The sequence below is a fragment of the Meleagris gallopavo genome, chromosome 5 (genome assembly GCF_905368555.1).
Source record: "Meleagris gallopavo chromosome 5, MGAL_WU_HG_1.1, whole genome shotgun sequence".
NCBI classification, from domain to species: domain Eukaryota; kingdom Metazoa; phylum Chordata; class Aves; order Galliformes; family Phasianidae; genus Meleagris; species Meleagris gallopavo.
This window is the reverse complement of record NC_139408.1, coordinates 37,290,914-37,318,179: the sequence shown is the minus strand read 5'-3', so window position 1 is coordinate 37,318,179 and position 27,266 is coordinate 37,290,914. Positions and strand designations below refer to the sequence as shown.

General features: G+C 41.3%; 2 protein-coding genes across 5 annotated transcripts in view; one reads left to right on the top strand and one right to left on the bottom strand.

The window, feature by feature from the left end:
* The first annotated feature begins 72 nt into the window (after positions 1-72).
* FBXO33 (F-box protein 33) lies at positions 73-18,302 on the top strand. Of its 2 annotated transcripts, XM_085225288.1 has the most exons (5): positions 73-210; positions 674-1,164; positions 6,941-7,051; positions 11,758-12,443; positions 16,301-18,302. In XM_085225288.1, exons 2-5 carry the CDS (start codon positions 749-751, stop codon positions 16,570-16,572), a joined length of 1,485 nt encoding a protein of 494 aa, XP_085081414.1. In that variant the 5' UTR covers positions 73-210; positions 674-748; the 3' UTR covers positions 16,573-18,302. The 2 variants fall into 2 exon arrangements, with proteins under 2 accessions (XP_085081414.1, XP_010710056.2); XM_010711754.2 differs by lacking the exon at positions 73-210 and having other exon boundaries at positions 518-1,164.
* MIA2 (MIA SH3 domain ER export factor 2) overlaps positions 16,619-27,266 on the bottom strand; it is a 34,269-nt gene continuing 23,621 nt past the window's right edge. For all 3 annotated transcript variants that reach the window (XM_010711705.4, XM_085225276.1, XM_010711706.4), the window contains 5 exons: positions 26,104-26,262; positions 25,332-25,463; positions 24,211-24,287; positions 23,602-23,824; positions 16,619-22,808 (listed from right to left, as the gene is read on the bottom strand). In XM_010711705.4, the coding sequence (XP_010710007.2) occupies positions 22,660-22,808; positions 23,602-23,824; positions 24,211-24,287; positions 25,332-25,463; positions 26,104-26,262 (740 nt within the window). In that variant the 3' untranslated portion in view covers positions 16,619-22,659. The remainder of the gene's footprint in view (positions 22,809-23,601; positions 23,825-24,210; positions 24,288-25,331; positions 25,464-26,103; positions 26,263-27,266) is intronic.

Genomic DNA, 27,266 nt, shown 5'->3' with positions numbered 1-27,266 from the left:
GCGCGGTTACATTGAGACGCTCGGTGACCTCAGGGGCCCTTTGACTCAGCGAGGCGGACCGGTTGAACGGGCATTAAAATAAGGAGATAGACGCGTGGGAGCGGGACTGCCCCCCGCGGCAGCCTTCCGGGCCGGGGGCTTCGGCTGCTCCCGCCCTCGCTTGCCCGGGGAAGTCCGACGGGGCCGCTCGGACGGGTTCGAGGAAACGCGGTGCGTTTCCCCACATGCACCGCGGAATACCGGGGGATTTCGCGACTCCCGAGCCACGCACCGCCCCGGCGCTGAGGCCGCCGGGCACGGAAGGGTTAACCCTCCCCCCCCAACCCGCGGAAGCCGTAGGGCCGGGCCCGCCCGCCATTTGAACGGCGGCGCGTTCCATTCCCGCCGCGGGGTGCCTGCCGCCCCCTCAGCCGCGCCGCCCCCACTCTCCCCGCACGCCCGCGGCGCGGCGCCTGCGCTCCCCCACCCTCGCGAGCAACGCGGTAGGGCCCGGGTGGCGCCGCGCGGGCGGGGACGCGGCCCGCCTCCCTCCGCACACCCGCGCGGCTCGGGGCGGTGGTAGGGCCCGCTCCTCCCCCCGGCGGCGGCGCGGGTGGTGCGTCCCGGCGGCGGCCGCGTCCCGGCCGGCGCCCGCCCCCTCGCCTTGTCATTGATGTTGTTGTTTTTGTCGCAGGAGCCGCAGGCGAGGCCGGGGCCGCCGCCGCCTGTGGCCTCCGCAGCAGCAGCGGGGCTCGGGCCGGCGCCAGGAATGTCGGTGTGCGGGGAGGCGGTGGGCGCCGGCTCCCTGCCCAGCGAGCTGGTGGTGCACATCTTCTCCTTCCTGGCGGGCCCCGACCGGTTGCGGGCCTCGGCCGCCTGCTCGCACTGGCGGGAGTGCCTCTTCTACCCGGCCCTCTGGCCGCGCCTCCGTCTCAGCCTCCGCGTCTCGCCGGCCGAGCGCCCGCGCCTCGAGTTCCTCATGCGCAAGTGCGGCTGGTTCGTGCGAGAGCTGCGCGTCCAGTTCGCCGCCGACAACTACCCGAGCGGCGGGGCGGCGGCGGGCGAGGGCGCGGCGGTGGCGGCGGGCGACGGGGAGGCGGCGCCGCTGTGCCCGCGGTGGCTCGAGCTGCTGAGGACCTACCTGGAGCTGGTGCTGTGCGTGCTCAGCAGCGTCCGCAACAACAGGTACCGAGCGTGCCGCCGGGAGGGGAGGGCGGGGAAGGCGGCGACGGGGAACACAAAGGCCGCAGGGGCGCCTCGGCCTCCTCGGGGCGCGGAGTGGGCGGGCAGCGGGGCTCCCCCGGCTGCGTGCGTGTGGGGAGCTAATAGGGGAGTTAGCGTCGGAGTGCTGGAGCGAGACTTTGTTTCTCCCTCACAAAAGCCGCTGAGAAGGCCGCCGGCCCCAGCAAGGAGTTCCCCTGTGAGCCGGGAACGAGGCCTGGCCTCAGCAGGAGGAGGTCTTTCTGATTGCTTACTGTGAACGTGCTTCAGGCGTGTGCCGATTCCTCGATCTGCTTGAGCAGTGGATTCCTTTTCCCATGCTCTGGGCTTAAAATGCGTTCAGAGCACACTTATTCACAGTGACTTCAGCAGCTCTGAGTCTTAATTTCCTCAGGTTGGACTTCTGAAATGAAAATGCGTGCTTTCTCTTTGCTTATCTTGCTAACACTCCCACATTGTATCTTTTAAAAACTCGGAGGTCATAATGCACGGTCTCCAGTCGGAAAACCAGACTGTGCAGTGAAGTCATGGTGTGTTGGGAAGCCGTGCAGGCTGCAGGATAGTAAGTGGCTGTGTGCTTTCCTACCTGTGTGCGTAGCAATGTGCATCACCTGCTGGGGGCAAAGCGACCAACACTAAATATTTAAGAGCATTTCTGTAGATAGTTGTTGGAAAACCATTGGCAGCTGCATCGTAGTATAGTCACCAGCCCTGACCCTGAAATAGTTAAGAAGCAGCGTGAGGCTTTCACTTCTCCTCTGGTTTGTGTGGTGAAAGCAGAGCTTCAGCTCTTGGTTGGCATTAGAGGAACACAGCCGCAGTGTGCGAGGTCTCGCTTTCGGTTCCTAGGCCCTGTGATGCCTGCAGGTACTTCCTGGGGGAACTGCAGCGGTTGGAGGCGCAAGTGTGCTTTTGGACACTGCCTGTGGGTCACAGCTCACCTTCATCTTGATTTGTTTCTTGCCCTATGAATCCTCAGCCTGCAGGTTTAGCTGCCCTAATCGGTCTCCTCTTGCCTTTCAGGAGAAGCTTTCACTTTGCTCTTGAATCTTGGGGAAATTCAGCTGACATCATACGTGATATCAGTTGATGGTTATCAAATCTGTTACAAGTACTGCTAGGTGGACTTCAGCGTTTTAAGTGGACAGTTAGAAGCTGCAGGAGATATTGTGTGAGAGTTTCATTGGGGAAAAAAAGTGAAATGCATTATGAGAATGGTTTCGGTATGCTTCACTTTTGGAAGAGAGATTTCATGGCGTTATCTCCAGCTTGTGCAGTAACACCGCCTTCTGAAGTCCTTTTTACACTTTTTTGTGTGTACAATGTGGCTGAAGACTGCATCAAAACACTCGGTAGTAGCAGTTATTTCTTGAGTGGCTGTTCTCTGGTATATAAGTGTAGTTTCTGTGGTAGGTACAGATGAAAAGTTACCATCTTTGATAACATTTAATATTTCTGTATATTCCTGATCTCCCCAAATCACTTGCCTGCTGCTGTTTGACTTTGGAATGAAAAATATACGACCTGGGAATGCATAGTACCTAGTTATCACAGCAGACTTTTTTCAGTGAGCAACTGAAACATGCGTGGGGGATTTACATGAAAAGATGTACGTTCAGAATTACTTCTGGAAGAGCTTTTTTTTCCCTCGTAAGCAAGGTTTGGGTTTTATTTTGATACTTTTTTTGGGAGGGGTTCTTGAAAAGTAACTATCCTCAATCAGTTTGTTGGCACGTAGAACGTTGTTGTCTTTAGATCTTTTAAGTGAAGCTTTAAGATAGAAATGAGATGGAAAGGAACGTTAATGTGAGCTAAGTTGCTGCTTGGTTCTTCTTCTTAGCTTACCTCTAAACTGGAACCATTGTCATCTCCTCAGTGCTTCATTTTATCGGTAGAAGGACTGCAGTCAGTCGCTTTGTTTCTCTGCTTCTATTTGCTCATCTGTAGCACAAGGGTGATTAATAATTTCTTGTTATGCTTGCAGAATGTTCTTGTACACGTGATAGCTATTGCAATTTCCAAAATAAAGGGAACAGTGTTTTTAACTTCTCCAGCAACTAATTGCAGCAAATGCATTCCTTTTGGAGCAGGGTTTGAAACAGGATGATTCTTTCATAGCTCCTGTCAGCCCTCCTGATATCTTTTTGGCAGAGAAATCCAAAGGACTTCCATCTTACACTTAAGAGCTAGAGAGGGAGAAATCCAGTTTAGTAAAATGGTATGCTGTTTCTTAACTATGTAATCTTGTTGTAGGGTTTAAATCTGTTGTTAAACAATACAGCAACAACTTCCTCCTTTCAGGAAAAAAAAAAAAGTTCTTTAAATGGAATTCCTTGAGGATTTATAATACTGCAGGACTTAAGAAAAGACAAACAGAAGGACTAATAGTGCAACTTCTGGATGTCCTCTTGAGTACAGGAGAACGATGGTGTGCTTTCATGCAAATAAAGTATTTTCTGTTAAGTCTCTGGAAAAGTATTTTGAAGCAATCTTTGGTAATTCTGATAGAACTAAGGAGGTTGCAGATGCATAACTAGAAACCCCTGATAGCATTCCGGTAGGTATTGTTGCTGGTGGTCAGTATCCACAGAGGTATGTTCAAGGTCTGTCTGGTTTTTGAGGCAGAGCTCAGGCCAACACAGCTCTCATTCTGTGAGTGAGAGTGCATTACTCCAAAATACCACTTTCTTGGCATTGAAACCAAGAGGAGGAGCTCTGAAATTCTGTAATTTCTTAAAAAAAAGAAAGTACTGAAGTGATGTCTGTAGTGATTTGTAACTTTTCCAGTTGTTTGACAGCAAATGAAGCAAACTCGAAGTGCAGTATTTAAACTGATGATATTCTACTTCGTAATTAAAAATAAGATGTAGGGGGTGGCATCATGCAACAATATCAAGAGGGGCGAGTTGTTTCCTAGGGGTTCTTCAGGGATTTTCACCATCTGCACCATCACATGCTGCTCTTTGAAAACATAAGTTCTGGGAGGCAGGAAGGAGGGTGGTGCTCTGTGCAAGTCTTTTTGGTATGGACCGGAGCTAATAAGCAGTCCTTGTTTGATCTTTGCTGTGAAACAAAAATGAAGATTATAGTAAACTGAGGTGTCTCAGGGCAGGTACCTGCTTTGGAGTTGCCAAACATTTGTGAATCGTTCAAAGGAGTAGACTGTGTCTGTATTTGAGGCTTTCTAAGAACTCTCTTCTATTAACTGTAGTGAGCAGCTGGCAACGACAAAATAAACCCTAAACAACCAAAAAAAACCAGGAATCTAGTAGGACAGTGCGTGCCTTACCACTTTGTTCCTGCTGAATGTAAGTCCATTGGGATTTTCTTTTTTGTATTGCAGAATGGAGGATGGATGTTCAAAAAGACGCACCGACACTGAAGATAGAACATAGCAAGAAGCATATTACTTTTAGTATACTTTCTGAGCTAGTGGAATACACATAGCTATTATATGACAAACAAATACTAAATCCAAAAGAGAATGTTCTTTCCAAGCTGTGTGCATTTGTAGTATACATAGTATTAATTCATCAAAAGAGGACAGTTAACTCCTAAATTATTTTATTTAAATAGCAGTGGCTTTACTAATCCAGCGGAGTAAGGGTGAGAGGTGAGCCAGATGCCATGGAGATTATATTGTTCTACAGTAGTGACAGAGATCTAATACTGAATGGAACTGTGGTCACATTTTTTGATGGTTGTAACTGTGCTGTGAGTGGAAGAGTAATGGGATGTTTTCGCCGCTTAAATTTTAAGGTGGAAAGCTTTAACCGTGTCTCTATAGTGCATAGAATGGCAGTGAAACAAATGGAGGCAAACTGTGTGAGGTACTTGCAAATGGTGTTTTGTAAGTCTTGCTGCTTATAGGCTCTGAAATTAACACTGCAGTAGTAGTCACTGGGGTCTGAGTAGCGCTGAACAAGATCTGTATGTGATGTGAATATGCAGGTGAATCAGAATTGTTCGGAAGATTGCATTTTGTCTTAACTTTCAGAATGAAGTCACTGAGATCGGAAGATTATGATTGTATAATTAGAATATTGGCTGTGAAGGCTGCCTCTCACACCTGGTGGATGTTTCTGCTGACTTTGCTGCTGTACCAGGCTTTCCTCAAAATCTGTGGGAGACCGAAGAGCGCAGAATACTCTGTGGTGTTGCCACAGTCTTAAGATTGCCCTGCCGTACTTACTCTTCAGTATGATCAGGCCTTGACTTAGATTTGTGAATATTATGCATGTGGACAGGGCTCGGTTATGTTTAAATACCATTATTACAGTAGTCCTGTATTTCTAATAATTTAGTGTGTTTTAATTTCTGAAATGGCTGTAAAATCTAGGTGCTTTGCTTTGATATTTGACTTGATATGGAGCTTTTAAAGTCATTCAGTCACCCATAGAAGAAAAGTAAGAGATGTGACAGTGGCTCGATTTCAGCAAGCAGATCTGTGGTTATTTAATGCAGGAACTTTAAACAGGTCCATAATTATTTGCAGTGAATACCTATTAGGTTCAGACTTAAAAAGCTAAAACCTTGACTCCTTGTCACCTTCTGCTCATCCTGTGGAGGTAGATAACTGACACCAGAGCTTCCCTAGGCTCTGAGCTTCGTGACTGTATTGTGTTTTCCTAAAAGCTGATCTGTAGTATTAGTGTATGACTAGTAAGCCAGCAGAAGTAAGGATTTCTCTGACTTCCTGAATTGTCAGCTGCCAGTTAATTGGCATCTGCTGTTAAAGATGAATTTTACTCTCACAGCCATTTGCGATTTTGCTGTGTTCATTTCCAAGTGCAAACTATTCCTTGAATGTTTGGAAGTAAATCTAACTTACCATGTGTATAAATAAATTCAAAAACAACCAGAAAGATCCTTTGTCAGTTAGAAAAATGCAACAACACCACCCTGAAAAGAAATACTGCAAACAGCTGCTCTGAAACCGCTGTCATTTGCATAACTTCTGCTTGATCTTTTTCAAGGCATAGGAAAGATGCAAGTCACAGGAGTGAACTGTAGTGGGGAATGGGAACCTGCCTGTCTGTCTGTCTAACACACTAAGACAAGTCAAGCATAAAACTAGAGGGTTGTCCTTCACTTTTTAGTTATTACTTCTGAAAATTTAAATTGTGTCACAATGGACAAATAATCCTCTTCTGCTGACTGATGTCAGAACAGCTTCCACTACTTCGATGTAACAGAAATCAAACACTGACTGGGATTGTTGGGATCTTTTGCTCAGCTTCCATCAGAAGCTTGTGCTGCCTCAGCTGCTGCATATTTGGGCCCCCCGTTCGTAACCTGGCTGCAATACCGGAGTGTTCAGGAAAGGCTTCTCACAGTTGTATTCTGTTTGTGCTTTGAACACTGCATTACATTTGAAAAGGAATAGATAGTTGATGTTTTCACCTGTGACATTATGTGCCCACGTTCCAAGAATTAAAGAGAACGTGAAAGTACTGCGGGAGGTTGGCTTTATGGTGGTGGCCTCTGTGCTCACTGGAAGCTGACGCTTGCTTTACAGCTAGAATCACCAGTTTGTACATCCCTCCTCCCCTCTATGCTTCGGTCTCACTCTGTTTAGCTCCCAACCTGCCTGTACTGCAGGACAGGAGGATGCTTCCCAGAAGAGTTTACGTGTTCCGTATAACATTGTATTCTTACTGCCTGTTTTTGTCTTATCCAGAGTGTTTCCTTACAGTGTTTTTGTTTTGTGTACAGATCCCTTTTTGTTTTGTCATTGCAGGAACCTCCAGAAGTTAAGTCTCTTTGGGGATATAAGCATTCTGCAGCAACATGGAAGTATATCAAATACATACCTCGGCAAGGTTGACCCCGATGGCAAAAAGATTAAGCAGTAAGTTGTATTTTGTAAACTGTCAAATATGTTAAAACAATATTTAACAGTTTTTCATGTCTGAAATAGGTGACTGAGAAACCTTCAGGTTTTTTTTATTGGGGGAGAAACAAAATTCTTCAGTTGAATTTTTTGTTTTATTTCTAGTACTTGCATGAAATACTCAGGTTTTGTGGTCTTCTTTTAGGTGGGAATCCGTTCTTTCATTTTTATATTGTGCTCCAGAAACAACTTCCTGTTAAAACAAGAGGAGGGACAGGAATCTTTTACCAGTACATTTACTGTTGCTATACATGGAAAAAAATATACAAGGAGGTGATCTGATCTGATGTATTTACTAGCTGTATGTCCTCAATTCTTGTTGAACTTAAAAGAGGACATAATCACCAAGAACTTATTTTAAGTTATATCTCAAAAGTAGGTTAGGTATTTGTAGGATTTCTGTAAGATCTTAGCTCACAGTGTGCTTGTTTAGTCTCAGAGGTGTATTTTAGCTTGCCATAATTACACTGCTGTACAGTCTCTGAATGCATATAATCAAAATACCTGGTTTGTGCTCTTTGGAAATGGTGAAAGACAAATTTAAAAGCTACTGACATCTGGAATCAGTTATCCCAGAGGAGTTATGCTAAGTTAAATAGTTCATTAGTTCTGCTGAAACTTTCCATATAGATAAAACTTGAATACCATCATTTTAATTTGTGTTAGTGTAAACATCGTCTGGGTAGCTTGAGAATAAGTATAGCTATTCAAGATCTTTACTGTTTATTTAAAATGGTTTTAGAACTAGTATGGATATATTATCAGATCAGTGTATATATGAGAGTGCAACTACCAACTAAATGCTTGGTCCTGACTTAAATTGCACATCAGAGCACATACAGATGTGGATTTTTCTTACCCTGTTATGCTTAGAATGCAGAATTCAGAGTAGTTTAAGCTCCTGTTCAGTGTATGTACAGTCTGCAGGTAAAAAGCCCTTTTCTTATCTTTTGTGAAAACAAATACGCAATAAAATCATTGTCCTGAGGCTTAAAGAGAGCCATCTAAGCAGGTGTTTACTCAGCTGAGCATAAGTTAAATATTTCTTTGAACAAATAACAAAAATTGCTGTGCATACTTCGTAGCCATAAACAATTCAAAACTAATTTATTATCTAAACTGAAATCAGTCTTTCACATAGATACTGACCTTAGCATGTTTTGGAATGAGGAAAGAAATGCTACCTCTTTTCTGTTTTATGAATTAAAGCAGTGTGTTTGGAACCTCTTGGTTCTTTTTTAAATTAGATGAAAGTTGGCAGTGGATCATCAGCACTAACAGCATACTTCAGGAAGTAAATCTTTGTCTTTGTAGTCTTGCCTTTTGCATGTGTTTGGATGTTTGCATCAGTTAAGTGGATGCAAAACATGGATGCAAATAACTAACACTGAAAGATATTGAGCAACCTATGGAGACAGTGTTAATGGTGGCTGCAGATTTTGGAACCTGTGTGGTGGTAAATGTTACTGTCTCTTTTGGGAACTTCCTACAATTCAAACAGTTAGAGAAAAAACATGACACTTCCTCAAGACCATAGCATTGAACTGCACGTAACAGACCTTGGGTGGAATCTCAGCTGGCACAGCCATTAGGTCGTTCCCCAGTAAAGTTTAATGGTTGCTCTGGTGCAAGAGGGGGCCTTGGGTTACATTTCCAAAATCCTTGCCTTGCAGTGGTCAGCACATATAGTAAATGGGTTTATAATGCCTGCTTTTTTCTGTATTGCCTGTGTGTCCCTGGATACTTTCTAAAATTCTCCTTAGAGCTCGGTTCGTCACTATGTGAAAGCTCACTGTAAAGAATGCATTTGTCTTGAGCAGAGCAAAGCAAAGGCAGTTTAAAATATTTGCTTTCTGAAATCTGCTTTCTGTGGTTGTTCCATGTGTTTCAGATAGTTTTGTTTCCAAAAGAACCAGTTCAGCCTCTTGCATTAAACAGAACATGTTGACTGATATAGTTTTTAAACAAATGAGCTCCATATAGGTCTTGTTATTAGGTTTACTTCCTGTCCAGGGCCACCAATGCTTTTCTGTACCAGCAGTTGTAGGTTGATGGGGAGCATCCCCTTCTTTGCTCTTCACTGGGAGCAAAACTAAATATGCTTGTTGAGATATCACTGTTTTAAATTGCTTTCTTGCATATGCTGGGCTTTGACTATATTTCGTGTTTGTGTTTGAAACCATGCTTACAATTACATTTTATAAACGAGCTTTAAGATAGTCATGTGCATGTTAGGATGAATTTCATACAACATAGTATGCAGTTGAAGTATGGTTATAAAGGAGGTGCTAATTTCCAAGAATTCACTTAATGTATTCTAGAAATTAGACACAATTCAAACTGTTTTTGCAAACCCAATTAGATGCAGTCTGCTTATGAAAAATAGTATGCGTGTAAGAATTTACAGGGGTGGAATAAACCCTTATTAGGGGATGGAAAGATGTATTTGAAATATGTTAAACTAAGAGCCTACGGTTTTTATTGTTCTTCCTGTCTGTCCTCATATAAAACAGGCATTTAAAGCAAGCCCAAAGCAGTCATTGCTAAGTATATATTGCAGTGCTGGATCTCTTTTTTTTATTATTATTATTAAATTGGCAAAGAACTAGAGGAAAGGGTCTGGAAAGTTTTCTTAGGACATATGGATGGGTAACCCATCAGCATGAATCTAAATACGTGTATAAATACTTAAATACAAAGTTACATAGCATTAAATCAGTATCACTTTCCAGTTCTGTGAGTACTAGAGCAGCACTCTTGTAAGCCTACCTTATCAGAAGCACAACTTAAACAAAACTTCAGTGCAGTGAGGTATGGATAGTAGTATTTGACAGAGCATGTCAAAATTGATTTGTCATCTTGTGAATTATTCTGTAAATTGTTACAAGCACTAGTATTGCTTGGACTGTTGCAGAGCAAAGGCTACCATTGCTGTAAATGTTGTGTCTTTCCTAGGTACTGTGATGGCACTGGGGAGGAAAGCACATACAGACAGGGAGGAGGATAAATGAGGATTGGTCTGTTAATTTTCTTAAACATGAGGATTATGTGACATCAAAGATGGCAGGTCAAGTGAAAGTGAGAAAAAAGGGGGATAGTACTGCAGAGTTCTTTGTAGTTGGATGTTACAGTTGCGAAGGGTTGGCTCAAAGAGGAATCTAGGCAGGTTGCTGGAAGTGAGGCCCCCGAGGGTTACTGCAGACAGGAAGCCACCTCTGGCTCAGGAGGTGAGAGCTGAAAGCTTTTAGAAAGGGGAAAATCTCTGAGAAGCATGACTCTGTGTCTCCCTTGTTCTCTTCCCTCTTTTTATGGTGTTTGTGTTTTTCTGCTGTCAGTCAGGATATGGAGCCTTTAGATTTGCCTGGATGTTATCTTGATTATAGATATGGGGATAAGAATAATAACTTCGTAGCATTGTTTTTGAGCATAGATGTGAATGTTTGTATGTGTTATTCAACAATAAAGGAAAAAGAGATCTATGGAAAACATTGCTTGATTGGAGGCTCAAAGATTCCTGGTAGGTTCCTACTGGAGGAATTTACCGTATTTCTTCAAGTCTCAGCCTGTCATAGCCTAGTTCAGTTGCTTCCCTTAAGTGCTGATTTTGCCTTAGAGCTGACTGAGATTTGAGATTAGATTCATTTATATTTGCACCCAGGTATGTGTATGCTCACTGAACACGTTCTTTGGGCAGAGAGAGATCATTTGGATCCCTAACAGCTGTGAGATGAGGACTGGAAAACTATTTTTTTTGAGGAAGTTGGTAGGACTGTAGTATTGGTATTTGGTATTTAAATCTTACCTTAAAATACCTTTTTTGATTACATATCTAACTTAAAGAACATTTTTGCTTTTAAAGTAACTTAATCAGATAGGAGAGGTGGGATGCATAAGAGGAAGTGTGTAATAATCATACAGTGCTGTACATCACATGAGACTGTGATGGTGCTAGAATTGCCTCCCACTGGTGATCTGGGATCAAAATGTCACCAGGTCCAAGCTACTCCTGTAATGTGTCAAGCTGTGGACACTCAAAAATCTAGTCAGCTGTATATTCAGAATTATTTCAAGAATATCATGTGTTTGTTCTTTACCCTTCAATGGGGGAAATCAAGCAATAGGATTCAGATTATTCTAACATGTATGAAAGTTAAGTTTCTCCAACTTTTCAATGAAAATGACTTTTAGTCCATTTTAATTTGCAGTTTTAGAGAGGCTGGCTAACAAATATGAGAAGCTGTTTTTAAAAACATGGTTATTGCTTTTAAAAACATTACAGGTTTTCTTATTTGCATAACCTTAATGCAGTTGTGGGAAGGTGCTAGCATGTGCTAGGATACATGCTGAGAAGTATGAAATGAAGATTCATAGTGCAGCACTGCAATTGAAAGATGAAGTGCGTTGTTTTTTTTTTTTTTTTATCAGGATAGTTTATCATTCAAACATTTGAAGTGCAAGTAAGGTGGAAGTGCAGCAGGATGTCAGCAGTATGTTGTGTTCTAACCTTTGTAATTGCCACTGAACTGATGGTAGCACCTTTAGGATAAGGCCATAAATAAAAAGAGGAACAATTCTTTAATGGGGGAAAAAAAAGTAGACTGATATGCAATTGGTAACACTAAACCATGTTTAACAGCATCATTATCTGTTTTGTTTACTTACAGAATTCAACAGCTGTTTGAAGAGATACTAGGCAACAGCAGGCAATTGAAATGGCTGTCCTGTGGGTTTATGCTGCAAATAGTAACTCCCACATCATTGTCGTCCTTATCAAACCCCATAGCCAACACCATGGAACATCTGAGCTTATTGGACAACCACATCCCTGGTAACACCACTCTCATTACTGCAGTTGAATTGGAGCGCTTCGTGAATCTGCGTTCGCTTGCTTTGGATTTCTGTGATTTTACGGCTGAAATGGCAAGAGTCCTGGCTGACAGCAACCATGTGCCTTTGCATCGACTGTCTCTCCTGGTCCACAGCGTTTCCATAATGCACAAGTCATTGGACAGTATGCCAGAAGATGAGAATTGGAAGGCGCTGACGCGCAACAGCACTAATCTTCGGGTCTATATCATGGCTTTTGATGTAAAGAGCGATGATATGTTAAGGATTCTTAAGCCCAGTATTCCCCTAGAGAGGATTCATTTCGACAGCTACATCACTTGTGTTTCTGGAGCTGTTGTTGACCTCATATCCAGGCAGTATGATAAGTTCCTCACTCATTTTATACTAATGAATGATGTGATAGATATGTCTGGCTTCCCAGATCTTAGTGACAACCGGAACGAAGATCCACTTGTCTTATTAGCCTGGAGGTGCACGAGGCTCTCTCTCCTAGCTGTTCATGGTAGGTAATATGTTGTGTGAGCACGGTATGTGACTGAAATACTCAGAACATTTCAGCTTTTCTAACTGTAATGAGCTTCAGTAAGAGCCATGTTCAAGAGTCTGCTGTGTGGTCACTATACAAGCTGTTGTACTTCATACTGGTATTTTCATGTTTGAAAATAGGAAATTTGTTTGTTTACTTGTCTTAAATATACTTGTAGCTTACTAAATTTGGATGAGAGATCACATAGGATTTTGTGACTGCTCACAGAATCGAGTACTAAGATCTGAGCGTTCCAGGAGGCACAGTGCAGGTTTCTTTCATGTGGCTGGGTATATGAATACTGCTTGTACACAGAGCACACGGAGGCTTGCTGTGTGTGCCATGAGGTCATAGGCTGTTAAGATTAGATGATTGTACTTCCTGTTTGTGTGAGTAACACAGGTTAAATGCCTGGTGACTGAGGGGAAGGAAGTCTGTTACCAGCTTGGTAACACTTCGGCAGCAGATGAAGGTGGTGTGCAAAATTTGAGACCTCTCTACTTGAAGAGTGGGGGAGAAAAATATAATGTGGAAGAGGTTACCTTTCTGAGTGCATTGATTTCAATGGTAATACTATAACTAGGTTTACCTCACCTTTTTGCTGTGTAATTGTAAATCAAAAAGAAGTGCATGCTTACATTCAGCTCTATTAGAAGTTAGAATCATTTGGCGCATTTTTAAGGTACCTGAAACTGAAACAGTGCAGAGTGGTTGTTTTGGTTTGTGCTGGAAGTGGCTTACAAAGAGCAAGCTTGCTGATGCATGAAGGAGTTAAGGGATGACTCTGTTCTGTTACGTAAGAATGAATGGCCATTTCCTCAGGCAGCTTGCAGAAATAAATCTCCAGTTACTCAGCACAAACAGGAGACATCTTCAGCAGCAAAAGTGGTACATTCAGATCTCAGCTGAAGTCAGAAAGTCCTGCTGTATCCTCCCCTTATAGTTTCACAGATTGGCAAATGACCATACCACTCAGTAAAGGTGGATTTTAGCAGTTTCTCTAAAACTAAATTGAAGTTTCAGGGCTTTTTAGAATAAATAAATAAAAGCCATTTACCTTCCTACAACAGGAAAATCTCCTAATATATTATTTGAATTCAAAAAGATGATAAAATACCTGAATATAAGCTAGTGTGTCACCTGTTTTCAGTGCACAATATATTACTCTGTGCAGAGTGTTGGGAAGGCAGACATGTTTTACAGTTCTTGTATCAAAGGATTGTTACTGCATCTTCTGTGGGGATTTTTGTATGCCTGAGAGAGAGAATGGCCAAACATCCACCACACACTGATGTTGAAATTCAGATTCATTTCCCTTTCTTCTCTCTCCTCTTTGTAGACAAAGTTAGCTAAGCTGCCGAAAGTTACTACTAATTTTCTTAACTCTTATTTTTACTTTTTTAAGTTGTGAGTAGGACTTCTCTGTTACTGTAGTATAAGCATTTTTCTTCTTGAGTGGTGACACTGAGAAGAATATGGCTAGGAAGAAAGATCTAGAATGCTGTGGTGCTTCAGTATAGCATTTTATTCTCATGCTTGCTTTTTTTTTTTTTCTTTGAGATTTATCTAATAATGGTTTCTTGTGCTACTTGCTACGTTTCTTGTGATGCTATCAAGCTTCCTTTAGGAAAGAAAACTTAAAAAAAAAAAAAAAAGCTATATTTGTTTGAGGAGACATGATTGGCTCAATTGTAAGTGCATGGGTTCCTTTTCATTAGATGAGAAGCAATTATTCTTCAGTTTCTAATATTTTTTCAGAGATTTTCGCTCTTCTGCTTTTAGTTTGCTCTAAAAAAGTCTTTGATCCGTGCTTAGCTTTGGCTGCCATGTGGCACTGACAAAAGGAGGGAGGGAGAACGTGTCCGAAGGTCTCTCTTTCTTGGATACCTCGGGAGCCTTTTCTGACATCTGTGTGAAGTTGTATCATCGTCCCTCCAAGGTGGCATCATTAGGAGCAGAGGAGAGCCAAGCCAAGGATCTTAACTGCTGCTGGCAGCATGTAGGAATGGTGTGAGGAGTATGTTGTCTTTGGAGATGGGGATGGTAGGATAGACAGTGGTATGATCTGGCCATCCCTAGGGCCTGAAATCCTTAATTTAAAAGAAAGGCACTTCATGTGGAGCTCTGAGATATTCTGTGCTGTAAATATGCTGTATTACCTGTGTAATCCGCAGTGTTATTCCTTGTCAGAGCAAAGCTAAAGCTGACATTTGCACCAGCAAGGGAAAACTGCAGTGCTGTTCATGGTGTGTTTGATACTTGTGAGGAAGTGATTCTTCCTTGTTACCTCTGAAATACTTCAGCTGAGCAGAGGCTTCTTTGCTGCTGGAAAGTTCCTGAGAAACTTGAGGCAAAAGTTTTGAAAGGAAGATTTAAATAAGATTAACTGGAAAAAAAAAAAATCTGGCAGTGAAAAGTTACAGCAAAAGCCATGTACCTGAGCCCCAGGAGTGGCACAGGGGACTCAACCACAACTATTGCCCCTTTTATTCTTGTTCTCTCAAGGCTTTTTTTTTTTTCCATTACCTTTCTTTACCATCAAAATAACTGAAGGTGTTGTGAGCTCCTTCAAAGCCTGAGAGGAGTGTAGGTCAGAGAGGTGCAATTTTCCATTGGGTTTGATGTCCTACAGCCTCACTGACAGCATTATCTTTTGATTCTCTTGTGCCTGCAAGTAAAGCCTCAGCAGATGAGAATTGCAGGAGTTCATGCATTCTAAATGGTTGATGTCCTAGAAATGAGCCAAAGACATGTTTGTGGGGTTCCTTGTTCAAAAAGTACTTTGAGCAAATATTTGTTGGAGACTTTACAGACAAAAAGTTGGGAAGAAAAATATGCATGAAAATTTCTCCTTTCTTTAATTTCTCATTACAGTTTTTCTCATTCTTTAATCAGCTGTCTTGATAGTTTACGATGTAGAGCATGCTGATTGCCTTGCTGAAGACCAGACCATGGCTGGTTGTTATTCCTTCAGCAGCATGCTTTCCCAGTTCTGATACTGCACAGACGGCAGCTTTACTTAGACTCTAAGTGTGCATTTCCCCAGGAGGCACTTGGGAGAATGATGATGGTGAAGGCAGAAATGAGCCTTTTTGTTTTGCAATGGAAGGGCTGACTTGCAGAGCTTTCAAAAAAGGGAAGTTCCCAAATACTGCGTTTTGCACCTGGACAAGGAAGAGCTTAGCCAAGATACAGAAAACTAGCAGGTAACTGCAGAGTGAGTGTTTTGAGAGAGGGATGCTAATACACAGTAACTGGAAGAGAGGGAAGCTTTATAATTACGTTTAATCTCAGGTAGAATAAAAAGATATATGTAGGTTATTTTTTTTTTTTTTTTTTTTACAGTGGTGGGACCTGCTTCCTGGAGAGGCTTCTGTTCTGTTTATTTTTCATCAAGTTTACCTCTAAGGCAATAAAAGCTAACTCCAGTTTTCTTTCCTAGCAAAAACACAGTTTTAAAATAGTCCTTTTATGTATCCACTTTAACTAGTTGATCAGTTGCTTCTTTGATGGGATTTATTTCTAAGTAGGTGACAGAAGGTTTGATATTGTAGTTACAACTTAACCTGTACCAAAGAAGTTGATACAAACAGTGAAACAATTCAATATAGGAAAAACTTGGAACTAACTGAAATTATTTTGGTATTTCCTTATTCTAAATGTAAAATTGAACTTTCCTACTTGCAACCAAAGCAGAAATTGGGAGGGGAATTCTGCCAGACACAAGATGACAAAGTAAGTTGGGAAGGATTTTAAGATGATCCGACAGTAAATACTTCCATAAGAAATGCCTTACTGCAAAATTACAGAGCACTTTTTTTTTCCCCCCATAGGTTACACAGTTTGGGCTCACAATCTCATTGCAATTGCTCGTCTTCGTGGCTCTGATCTGAAAGTGCTGGAAGTCACAGAGGAAAGCATTGATTTTGACCAAGGAGAGCTGGCCGACCAGGACGTGGATCCAGTACATAATCTCATTGAGCAAGTATCTCTCGGATTGGGTCGACCTTGGCATGCAGTCATGGACATAGAGCTGCTCAGTGTCTTCACTGAGCCAACTCGTCATTTTTACAGAGAGATGCAAAGCTTCAGTGAAGGCATTTAGCTCCTTATTTACAGTTCCTGTGGTTACATATGCAAGTAGGGTCCTATTATGTTTTTTTTTTTTTTTTTTTCAGTAGCGTGAATTAACCCCTTTTGTGCTGTGTTTAATCAGTATTAGCTATATAGAATTACATATGTGTATTCTACTTCTTGATCAAAGAACGTAGTCGGGTATTGGTTTAGAAGCTGAAAGTGGCAGTGTTTAGGGTTTTCACGGTTAATGGACTTGTCTACCAAACCTTACAGAGATGCAGCCAAAGGCTGTCTGAGGTTGCCGGCTAACTTTATTTTTATTGAGTAACTGCATTTTGAATTATTTTTGCTATTATATCGGAGTTCTGTGCTCAGGAGCCAGCTGTTTTTGATATCCATATCCATAGCCCAGTGGATTTCTATGCTGTCATTGTTTGCTTAATCTGGTAGCATGCTACTTAATAGGCTTAAAAGGAAGAGAGGTCTATCCAGGGCTGTTCGTCGTTAGACTCTCGCCTTGCTTCATTTCACATGCTGGTTCTGAAGCATGCCCTGCTACCAATCCCAGTTCTCCTTGGCTATCAAGCAGTGCTGCGAAACACTCGCTTTTCAGATACCCGTACTTGCAGATTCACTCCATGCTCCGTGGTGTTTCGAGTTCTTTGTGTCAACTCCTCCTAGTTTATTCTCATCTTCTGTCGTGTTCCTCAGAAGTTAGCTTTGGGCCAAAGTTTAAGAGAGAAAAACAAGAAAGTGCACTCCGATGAGGTAGAAGCATAACAGTAAAGGCTTCAGTATAAAGGTATACACCTGCAAACAAACATTAGTCGTGAAATCCCTAGCAACTAAGTCACTGGATTTTCTCTGTCAGCGCCTGTGTCAGCTGCCAAAGAATAGATTAAAAACGAAGAAGTGCCCACATGCTGGCAGGGGCAGGCCAGCTTCTGGCCAGCCAGATACTGCTAGATTGTAATATATAAGGTCGAATTTCGACCTGTGGTACACAGCTGTGCTGTGGCTCAGTCAGCAACCTCAGAACTCTTAACAAACATGCACCTGTTTCACTGTGAATAGTGAATGTAAAGGAAGGAAAGGAAACAAATACAAAGCTTGTTCTATCACAGGTATGAGCTGCTACGATGCATGAAGAACATTCCATGAAGTATGTTTTAAAATCTTGTTATATCTGAGAGGCTTTAAAAGCCGATTTAACTGTTTCAGGGCAACCGCGGTACAGACGTGGTCTCTGTGAGACTTCCACCTGACCCCAGTTTTAAGTGGTACGAATGTTGTGCATTTAATGTTTAAAGGACAGTCTGCAATAATAAAGTAAGTGGCCAACGTGGGTGCCCAGCAGTGCTGAGACCTGGCTGCTATATTGTAAGCTTTGGAAAACACAATTTATGCAACAGATGTCCAGATATGATTCTATTTATGGAAAAAGTTTATATGTGTTTTACAAATGGTTTTACCATCTTATATTAAAATGACCTTTTGACAGGTGTGCGCTGTTTTGTCTCCAGTGAGCACATACCATGCGGATTTTATATGTACATCAGTAGAGTGAATCCACTGGCACAGTGTGTGTATATGCCAGATGTGGTGAGATTTTATCTTATAAATGTGATCAGATTAAAAAATAAACTCCTGACAGAAAATGTAAGGAAACCAGCTGAGTGTTTGAATTGATGACTGATGTTGTATGGTTTATGTTAAATGTATATTCTTTTAATCAATAAATAAAGCATTAAAAATTGATCACTGTATAAAATATTTTATTGTATCAGCATGAGAATTTCTAGACTTAAAATGCAACGATCATTCATAAGCTGTGTATAACTGGTAGCTCCCATTGTGTTTAGGTCAACGAAAGAGTCTAAAATGTCATACAGCAGTTTCTTTTACTTGGCTGAATTTTGTCAATGTTTTTGGAGGGGAGGGGAAGGATGCTTTGCTGAAGCTCAGACTACCAGACCAGTTAGCACAAACAATATATCACGATATGACTTACTAGACTGATACAGTAAACTGTGGATTGTAGAATATAGAAGACAATTTTGAGAAATTCCTGCATCCGTTGCGATTGCTTAAATCAAAATCTAATGTGATCTAGAAAAATGTGTAGTACTCTTTTTGGTGTCCCACTATTAAATAGATTATGAATACCCACAATGCTTCGGTTGACATTTTATCCGCACTCAGAGTACGTAGCTGTGTATTCTGAATGAAAACTGCAGATGTCTGATAAGCTGGTGGAGCTGCCATGCCCTGCAGCGGCTGACTGTGCTGTGAGAATTGTTGGAGTGGCTGTTCAGTGTGTGCCTGCCAAGCACGGGTTTGGTTTGAGCTTCTGGATTTCGTTTTGTCACAGCCCAAACCACTACCAGGCATGAGGACTGCACTGCTTGTTGGTTGAGCACTGTCCTAGATCTTGTAGCTCCGGCAAGCAAGAGCATTTAACAATTTGCTGGAGAGAGAAATAGATTTTGCTGTGGATAATAAGATGTAGATAAATATGACTATAGCTTTTAATTTTCCAGTAAAGTGAAGGACATAGTCATGGGGACTTTTGGGGCTCAGCCTCACAGGGGAGGTTTCTGTAGCAGTTACATCTGATAGGGATGTTCAGCATCACCTGGGCCTTAAAGCTGGTTGCAAAGTGATAGAAGGATTTCTGGCAGCTCCCATGCAAATTGCTGAAGATGTTGTGTCCTCTGGTTTAAACAAAGTTGCAGAAAGTTAATTTTTTCTCTGCAGACTACAGTGTTTCTGTGCATAGCTGCATTATTTACTGCAGATGGGACTTGTTTAGCTTCATTACTTTGATGTTTGTAGTCTAACCTATTTTCTGATTTGTTTTTAATTAGTGTAACGTTAAAAGCTAAGGTAAGGGGCAGGAGAGTCTGGCCACTTGTCAGTGGTAGAGAGGTGTGCAGTCCTTTCACTATGCTGAAAATGGGCTGTCTCTATGGAGGTTAGTACTACAGTGAGGTACTATGAAGCACTATGCTGTTAGTACTTCAGATGCGATTCCTCTTTCAGCTTGAAGTCTAATATCTGGATATGGTTTGTGTTCCAGGTTGAATTCATTGAGCTTAGTCCACGTGCTGCAGTGAACCTTTGCTCTTCAAGTGTAGGGATGTGCAAGGCCAGTGGCTGGAGAAGCACAGACCTTGAGCAGAGCTGGAGAGGTACACCTCTGGTTCTGTTTCCTTAGAAACAAGTAACAGTTGGCTCTCGTTGGGTGGTTGTGCGTTTAACATTGTCTGAATTAATGGTACCAGGACGAAGGGATTCAAATAAAAGCAAATAAGCTGTAAATCAAATGATAGCCAAGTTCGTCCTAATGTAGAAAACTCTACTTTGAGAGGGGCCAGAGGAGCTAATGTGAAATTGCTTTGAGTTTGCATAATCCCAACAAGGATTAATTTTTTTTTTTTCTTGTTTTTCCTAAAAAGACGGGGGTGTTAAGTTAGTCTTGTTGCATTTTGGATTTAGCAGCAGGAAGTTGGAACACAAGCCCTTCATTGTTACAGCCCATTGCTCCTTCCCAGTGGGGGGAGCAGGGACTTCCCTGCACACGCGCTTGTGTGATCCTGCTCAGACAAGCTTATGTAACCCATTTCGTGAACTACTCTGTCCTACTTCCTCGTGCATAAATACAAGCTTGTTTTCATTGCTTGCCTGCAAATGCAACTCTGGGCTTCTGCTGGAAAAAAAGAAAAAGTTCCATTCTGTCTGCAGGATGCTCCAAATTATCTTTAGTCCAGTTAGCTTTCATTTTGCCTGCGGCTCCCTGCCATTGTGGGCATGGACTATACTGTTTTGGTGGAGGAACAATTGTATTTTGAAGACAGTTAATTATAAGCTAGAACAAATATGCTCTGCATCTGTTCAAACAATGGAGCTACACTTACAAGTACTTTCAGGATTAAAAAAAAATAAGATTATTCTGCTGGCAGTATTACCAACATTAAGGGCCTCGGTGACTTCAGCTGTTTTCTACACATGGGATAACATTGGCTGATAGTTGGCGCTTCTGGTTGTTCTTAGGGCTGATGCAAAGGTGGATGTATAAGCTGAACAGCTGCTTTTAGGGCCTGGTTAAGTCCCGCAGGCGAACTTAGAGCCTCTGGAAAGCAAATCATGGCTAAAAGTGATGCAACAGCTGAACTAAGCTAAACAGCAGTTAAAGATTTCAACACGCACGAATCTTTAAAGTGCCTGTTGCCAGAATTCATTGGCCAGTAGCTTAAGTACAGGGCTTATCTAAATGCCTTTGACTAAATTAGAAAGAATAAAGAAATAGAAAGGAGGAGCCATGGGGCAGTTCTGCAGCTGAAATAAGCCTATGGGGAAATAAGGTTAAGAGCAGGAGTATTGCAGAAAGAAAAGCTCACTTTGCAGATTTGATCTAAGCAAGCAGTCACAAAAAAAGTGCACTGGAGTTTTTGAAAACTTCTAATTATGGGGTGTGGTAGCTTGTGAGAGTAGAGCAAATGTACAGACTTGGTTTGCATTAAAAACTGTTTTGTGTGTGCGCACATGTGGAGAATGGGGGAAATGGCAGCTCGCTGCCCACTGCTGCTACTCTTAAGAAGTGGAGCCTTAGCTAAAAACAATTTTTCTGTTTTTTAAAGGGTTCCTTACCAGATGACTGCACTGTAATTACATGGTTTTCAAGTTGAAGTGTGTTAGCCTTAACAACACCAACTGACAAGAGCCAGCAGCTTCTAGCAGGAGCCTTTAGACTGTCTGACAGCAGGTAAACATGGAGCGAGGCTCTGTTCTGATACAGCCTGTCACCTTCACGAGGATCTGTGCCCTGGTTGGAGGAAGGCTGCTGTGGCTGCTTTAACAATCGCTACCATGGGGCAAGAAACAAGGAGATGCCACTTTTCTTGTGTTCTTCAGTTCTTTTTTTTTTTTTTTGTGAAACTAATACTCACTACAAAGTGTGCATGGACACAATTCTAAAACCTTTTTCTAGCAATTATGTTTGGGTTTCTTTTAAATGCATGTTTGTCTTAGCAGCATGTTCTTGACAACTTTTGTTGCTTCCCTTTTGCAAACTATGTTGGTTATACTTGCTTCTGTGCTCTTTCCAGGCAAGAAAGGAATTTTATCTTTCTTTGCTCTTTCAATTATCTGTAATATTACATGGTTACAGAAGTCTCCTACCATGTTGCATGGCTACTTGGTTGATAAATGCTGATGGCTCTCCAGCCTTGCAGAGTTGAAAGAATGAAGACTGTAATCCTGGGGAGTGCTTTTGTTTAGTTTTATCCCTGGTTAGTGTTAGAAAACTGTTAAACTGAATTCATGCTGGGACAGTAAAAAAGCAAACAAAAAAATACTAACTAGGACTTCAACTGCTGTTTACTGTGGCCACACATCTCTACTAACAATTGTGATGCTGAAATATCACATATGGTTGTAAGATGGTAACTCCTTGCTTTCACAGCATCTTGCCTTAAAAAAAAACAGAACACCTGCAATGAAATATACCTTATGCTAGCAGTTTTCAAGTCATAAGAGTTGCTTTCCTTTCCTGGTGCCACAGGGATAAGTCGCTGGCATCTGCCATTCTGTGAAGCTGAAAGATCACCTACAAGTTATTAATAGAGTATGTATGTAGTTGGGTTCCTCTTCCCTTCCCTGAAACTTTCCTGTTAATGTGGTACTACACATTAGTGAAGAAGTAATTATTTCATTTCATCATCTTTACATTTTATTTATTCAGTTTTTTCACATTCTATTCATAGAGCAAGCATCACTTTTAGCATGCAAAGCTTCCCTGTACAGCTAAACAAGGACAAAGCAGCTGCACTTTTAAAACAATTCACATTATTTAATTTTATATACCTCTGAAGAGATCACCCAAATTAGAAATACTTAATTTAAAGTGAATACTGTACAATGGAAATCACTTATTCACAATATTTGTAGTTATATTTTGTTCTCTATTTACAAAATACTATCCTAAAAATTTTCTATTAAGCTTCAATTTGAGCAAAGTAGTTTATTTATACCTAAGTAACAGCAGTTACTTAACATAAAGGAAAATGCCATTAGAAGAATAGAGAAATAGTTCAGCACGGTGCTCAAACACCTGTCAAGTCTCTTGTGGTTCTGGTTGTTCTGTGGCCGATGTATTTGACTGCGGTGACTCAATTCTATTTTCAGGAGGTGGGGGTGGAGGCAAGAATTCAGGTCGCTGAGGTGGATAGTGAGGAAAGGATCTCATGGGAAATGGATTTCTCACTGTGAGACAATGAAAGTAGTCCAGTTAATACCAATCACACCAGCAAATCCACACCTGCTCTTCTACCCCATGCACCTTACTGCTCACAATGGCCTACCCAATTAGAAGTCACAAGGTGGAACCATCTAAGACGATGATGTGCTCCAACGAGACAAATACTCTAGGAAAGGGAAGGACAAAATACCCACTTTCCTCAACAGTGATCTGGTGCCAGGCTTGTAGCAGTTAGTGTCTGCTAATGGGCTGCTGCTGCTGCCACCACTGCCTTCAGTTTGATGTGCAATTTGATTTGGTAGCCCTTGGCTGTCATACTGTAAAGCTACTGTGGAAGACAGAGATTACTTCCTCACAGCTTAATCTGAGAACAGCAAGAGGCAGAAAGAAGCCCTTCAATCTGATACCTGCATCTTCTCCCAAAAATGGAAACCACAAAGTGAAACAATTAACAGGTATGTCACAAATGCATGCCTTTGTATGGACATTAGCATACCTTACCACTAAAGAACGATGAAGTTCTGTGATTTATGTCTGATGCAGCTTCACAACTACTTGCTTTTCTACCTGAGAAAAGGAACCTTTCAGCTGCTGAACACTGTATGCCCTTTTCCAAAGGTAGTATTAGTGAAAAATACTACCACAGTGAGCAGCTCTGAAGAAGTAAATATACACTACCGCCGTAACCAGAAAGTCAGACAAACTGAGAAGTGGTTTGTGCAGATTAAAACTGAACGAACAGGCAATAAACCACTCATGTTCATTAACCTGAAGTAAATGCTAACAGGAGTTACGTACTTGGCAGCGGAGGGCGTGGAAGCCCCAGGTCTCGTACTGGAAAACATTCACGTGGTCCGTAGATGCCAGCAGGGGGAGGGGGAGGAAAAGGGGGTCGTCTCATGAAGGGTCCTCGGGGATCCATAGGCATCATTGGAGGTCTGACTGGAGGGAAAGGTGGAGGAGCAAACCCTGAGCTGACTGCTTCACTTTCAGATGCCAGCAGCTGATCAGGGAGAGAGTTCTGTAACACATTAAAACAGGGAAGATAGCTTAGGGAAAGGGAAAAGGAAAGAAAATATCTTAAATCTCATCAGGTCCGCTTTGATGTGGACTGTCACACAAGCTATAAACCAGTTCTAAGCAGCATAATCTTGAGCAAGGCTACTTTGGTGCACTCGCCATCACCTTGATTGTAGTTTCACTTTTCAGGTTTTAATTAATTTTCAGCAGTCATTATGCTAGTAACATCTTCAAATTAACTCACAAGACAGTGAATACTGTGATAAAATTCCACATACAATTTTTATAACTTGGACTGCACAGTGCAATATGCTATTGAGTATTATAGACAATTTTTTTCTATTTTTTTAAAATATATTTAAATCAAGTTTCTGTTTAGCTACTTACGCTAAGATTAGAATGATCTTTCATCTCATTTCCAGTTGGTTCTGTTAGTGGGCTATTTTCTGAAGATGTTTGCCCATCTGTATGCAGAAGTTAAACAAGTTACTCAGTGCTGACCCCCCCCCAGTTTTTTTTTCTTAAATCAGAAGATACAGGCAAGAAAATTAAACATACTGCTGGGCCAAGCAACTACTCTGAAGACTGAAAGACAACAACAAGGAACACAAAATCTGTGTTTCAGCATTTTCACCAACCTGTGCACAGTTCGCACACGAATATTCCCAGGCTGTACTTTTTACCCAGGTTTTTTGTATCCAGATAAAGCTTTTTTTTTTTTTCCTTAGAAGTTACACGTGCATTTTCCTAGAGGTTACCACAGCAGTTGCATTTCTCCCTTCTCATACTTTATTTCTTTGGGAACTCCCACTTCAGCTGAAAGTCCTACTCTCTAACCCCCATTCTCCCAGGCTGGGAATTACTGCAGTAAAACATGCTCCTGACATAAAGTGCAACAGCATCACGTCATTTCAAGCAGGCTTTGCCTGTGTTAGAGAAGCCATTACTTAACAACCTGAAACATTTTTTTAAGCCATGCAGAGCATATTCATTCCTTGACACTCAAGCTGCATAACACTTTCTGTTTTAAATCCCTGTTAAGTTGCTCTCAAACTCTGTCAAACTTCAACCCTTCTGACAAGTGTCTTGCCAAATATCTGCCTTAAATTAAGCTTTTGGAGTTAGACATCTCATCTTAAGAAAAGGCATGTTAGCTTGCTGAGAATTTGTAAGTCAATTCACTTTAGAGTTGAAGCCTGGATTCCACTACTGTGAGATGTTGCTCTTCTGAGATCAGATGATGAGTGTATTTTTACAAATGCCTAAGTCTGATGAAATTATATGTCTCTGAAGAGCAACATTCACAAGCTTAATGAGCTGCTAGATGTTGGCAACAACGTTATCCAACTGTTATCCACTGTTTCCATTAAGTAGACTACAAACTGCTGAAGAACCATGCACTCAGGAGAGACTGCTATTGCTAATCCTTCCCATGGCTCAGTACAGTCATCCTATACTGAGATTCTCTGGTTGATAGTACCACAGAAGCCAGGTAAAGTAATTCCCACCTGTCTTCTCAAAAGACTGCATATTGTAAGTCCGCAGCTCTGCTGGTCCAGAAAGTCTTCCAGTATTTGGAGGATTAGGGAAAAATCTTTCTTGTCTTCGAGGAGGAAGAACTGAATCAGTATAAGGCTCACCTATCATTGGAAAAAACAGAAAATCAAAATATCACCAAACAGGTCAGTGTTTCATACAATTTGACACCAGCAAAATTCTCTGGCTATCTTATGCTCTTGTACATAGTCAAAGTGACTATTAAACAGGGTGGGAAAGCAATCTTAGATTCAGTAGCAATGAAGGCCAACATACAAATAATCTATTGTTTATTTTAAATCACACTAATCTAAGAGTGACATTTCCCATTACATTTCGTAGTGTTCGAACACGTTTCCAATTTACTTGCACTGAATTTAGTTATTATGCAGCTACAAGGCAAACTGCAGCAGCCAGATTCAGAGCAAGGGTGAGTAAGAACACAGTTCTGGACAGGAAAACAGGAGTACCTCTGCATTATCCTGTAAGTAGCTGAGATCTAGCAAATAGGAAATTTGCCAGATATAGTTTGTTCACCCTGAATGAACTTTGAGTTTCATGATCAGGCTCATATGCAGTGGATGAGGCTTATATACAACTATAATATCTTGCTACAACTGACAATTGTTCTATACCTTTTTTTTTTTTTAAATGTTAATTTTTAAAACTGTAGTATCTTTGTTTCTTTAATGCAAGCAAAAATACTTAATTCCATTCTTTCAGTAGCTAAGCAGATTTCTGTACCTGATGGAGGCAGAATTATTCTACGTTCTCTGTCCCAGGGAGGAGACAGGGATCCAGTATCTGATGGTGGTCTGTGGGGATCAGTTAATCTATCAGAACTCATGTCTCCTCGTTCATTACTGGCTTCATACATGACAGTCGATCCTGGTCCTCTAGATCCTAATTGAAGAAATCAGATAGCTAAAACTCATGTTTTCAAACCTTCCATTATGTCTTTCTTCATTAAGTCTGAAAACAATGGAATGTATCACGAAATGCCAGCACTTTCAAGATACAAGAGGAGCAAGGGTCCACAGGAATCTCCAGCTGTTTGCTGATGATGATTTACAAGAAGCCTTTAAAGGTTTGTTTGGAAGGAAAATATCTTAGTTCAAAAGAAGCGTAATCTACACTACCTGATATTTTTAAAATAATTTCCAAGAGTACTCGTTAATTCAAAGAAACTACTAGGTTCATGGTAAGTGTTATTTTTAGCACTAAAAATAACTGTCACTAACAAGACCTATTCAATTTAAAAATTATCACTCGAAGTTAATATCCTCATTAAAAATTTCTATTCATATTATATTCAACACTATTCTCATTGTCTCTATTATAAGAAAAAAAAAAAAACCAACCAGAAAAGACCAGGTCAACAAATAAGTAAGTAGAAGAGAGACTGTGACAATGAGTGACTTCAGGTTTGTAGTTTTCTTTCAAGTAAGACTTGTTCTGAAGATTGACAAAATATACAATTCTGGTATCCTCCTCTATTCTGAAATTCAACCTAGAATTCAAAACCATTTTCTATCTTGCACGAAGTGAGACGAGCACTATAATTACTCTGCAGTTACATCAACTACACACATCGTTTGTTTAATCTATCCAAGTTATATTAGTGTTCTGTTGCAAAATGAACCACAGTTATGCTTTTGCATAGTTACCTTCCTTGCTAAGACTCCACTTTGAAATCCAGTTTTCACCTTACTCACCAGCAAAACCTGAGCTACAATTTGAAGATTGGTATGACATCTAAGTTTCATTACTTATTGCTTCTATTCAAGTAAAAGTTGTCAAACCTGTATTTTTTCTTGTTTGTAGTATAGCTATGGTTGAACATTCAACCTCAGCTTTTTTTTTTCCTCTCTCAGAACATAAATCAACTTTCAGATGGAACCGGCTAT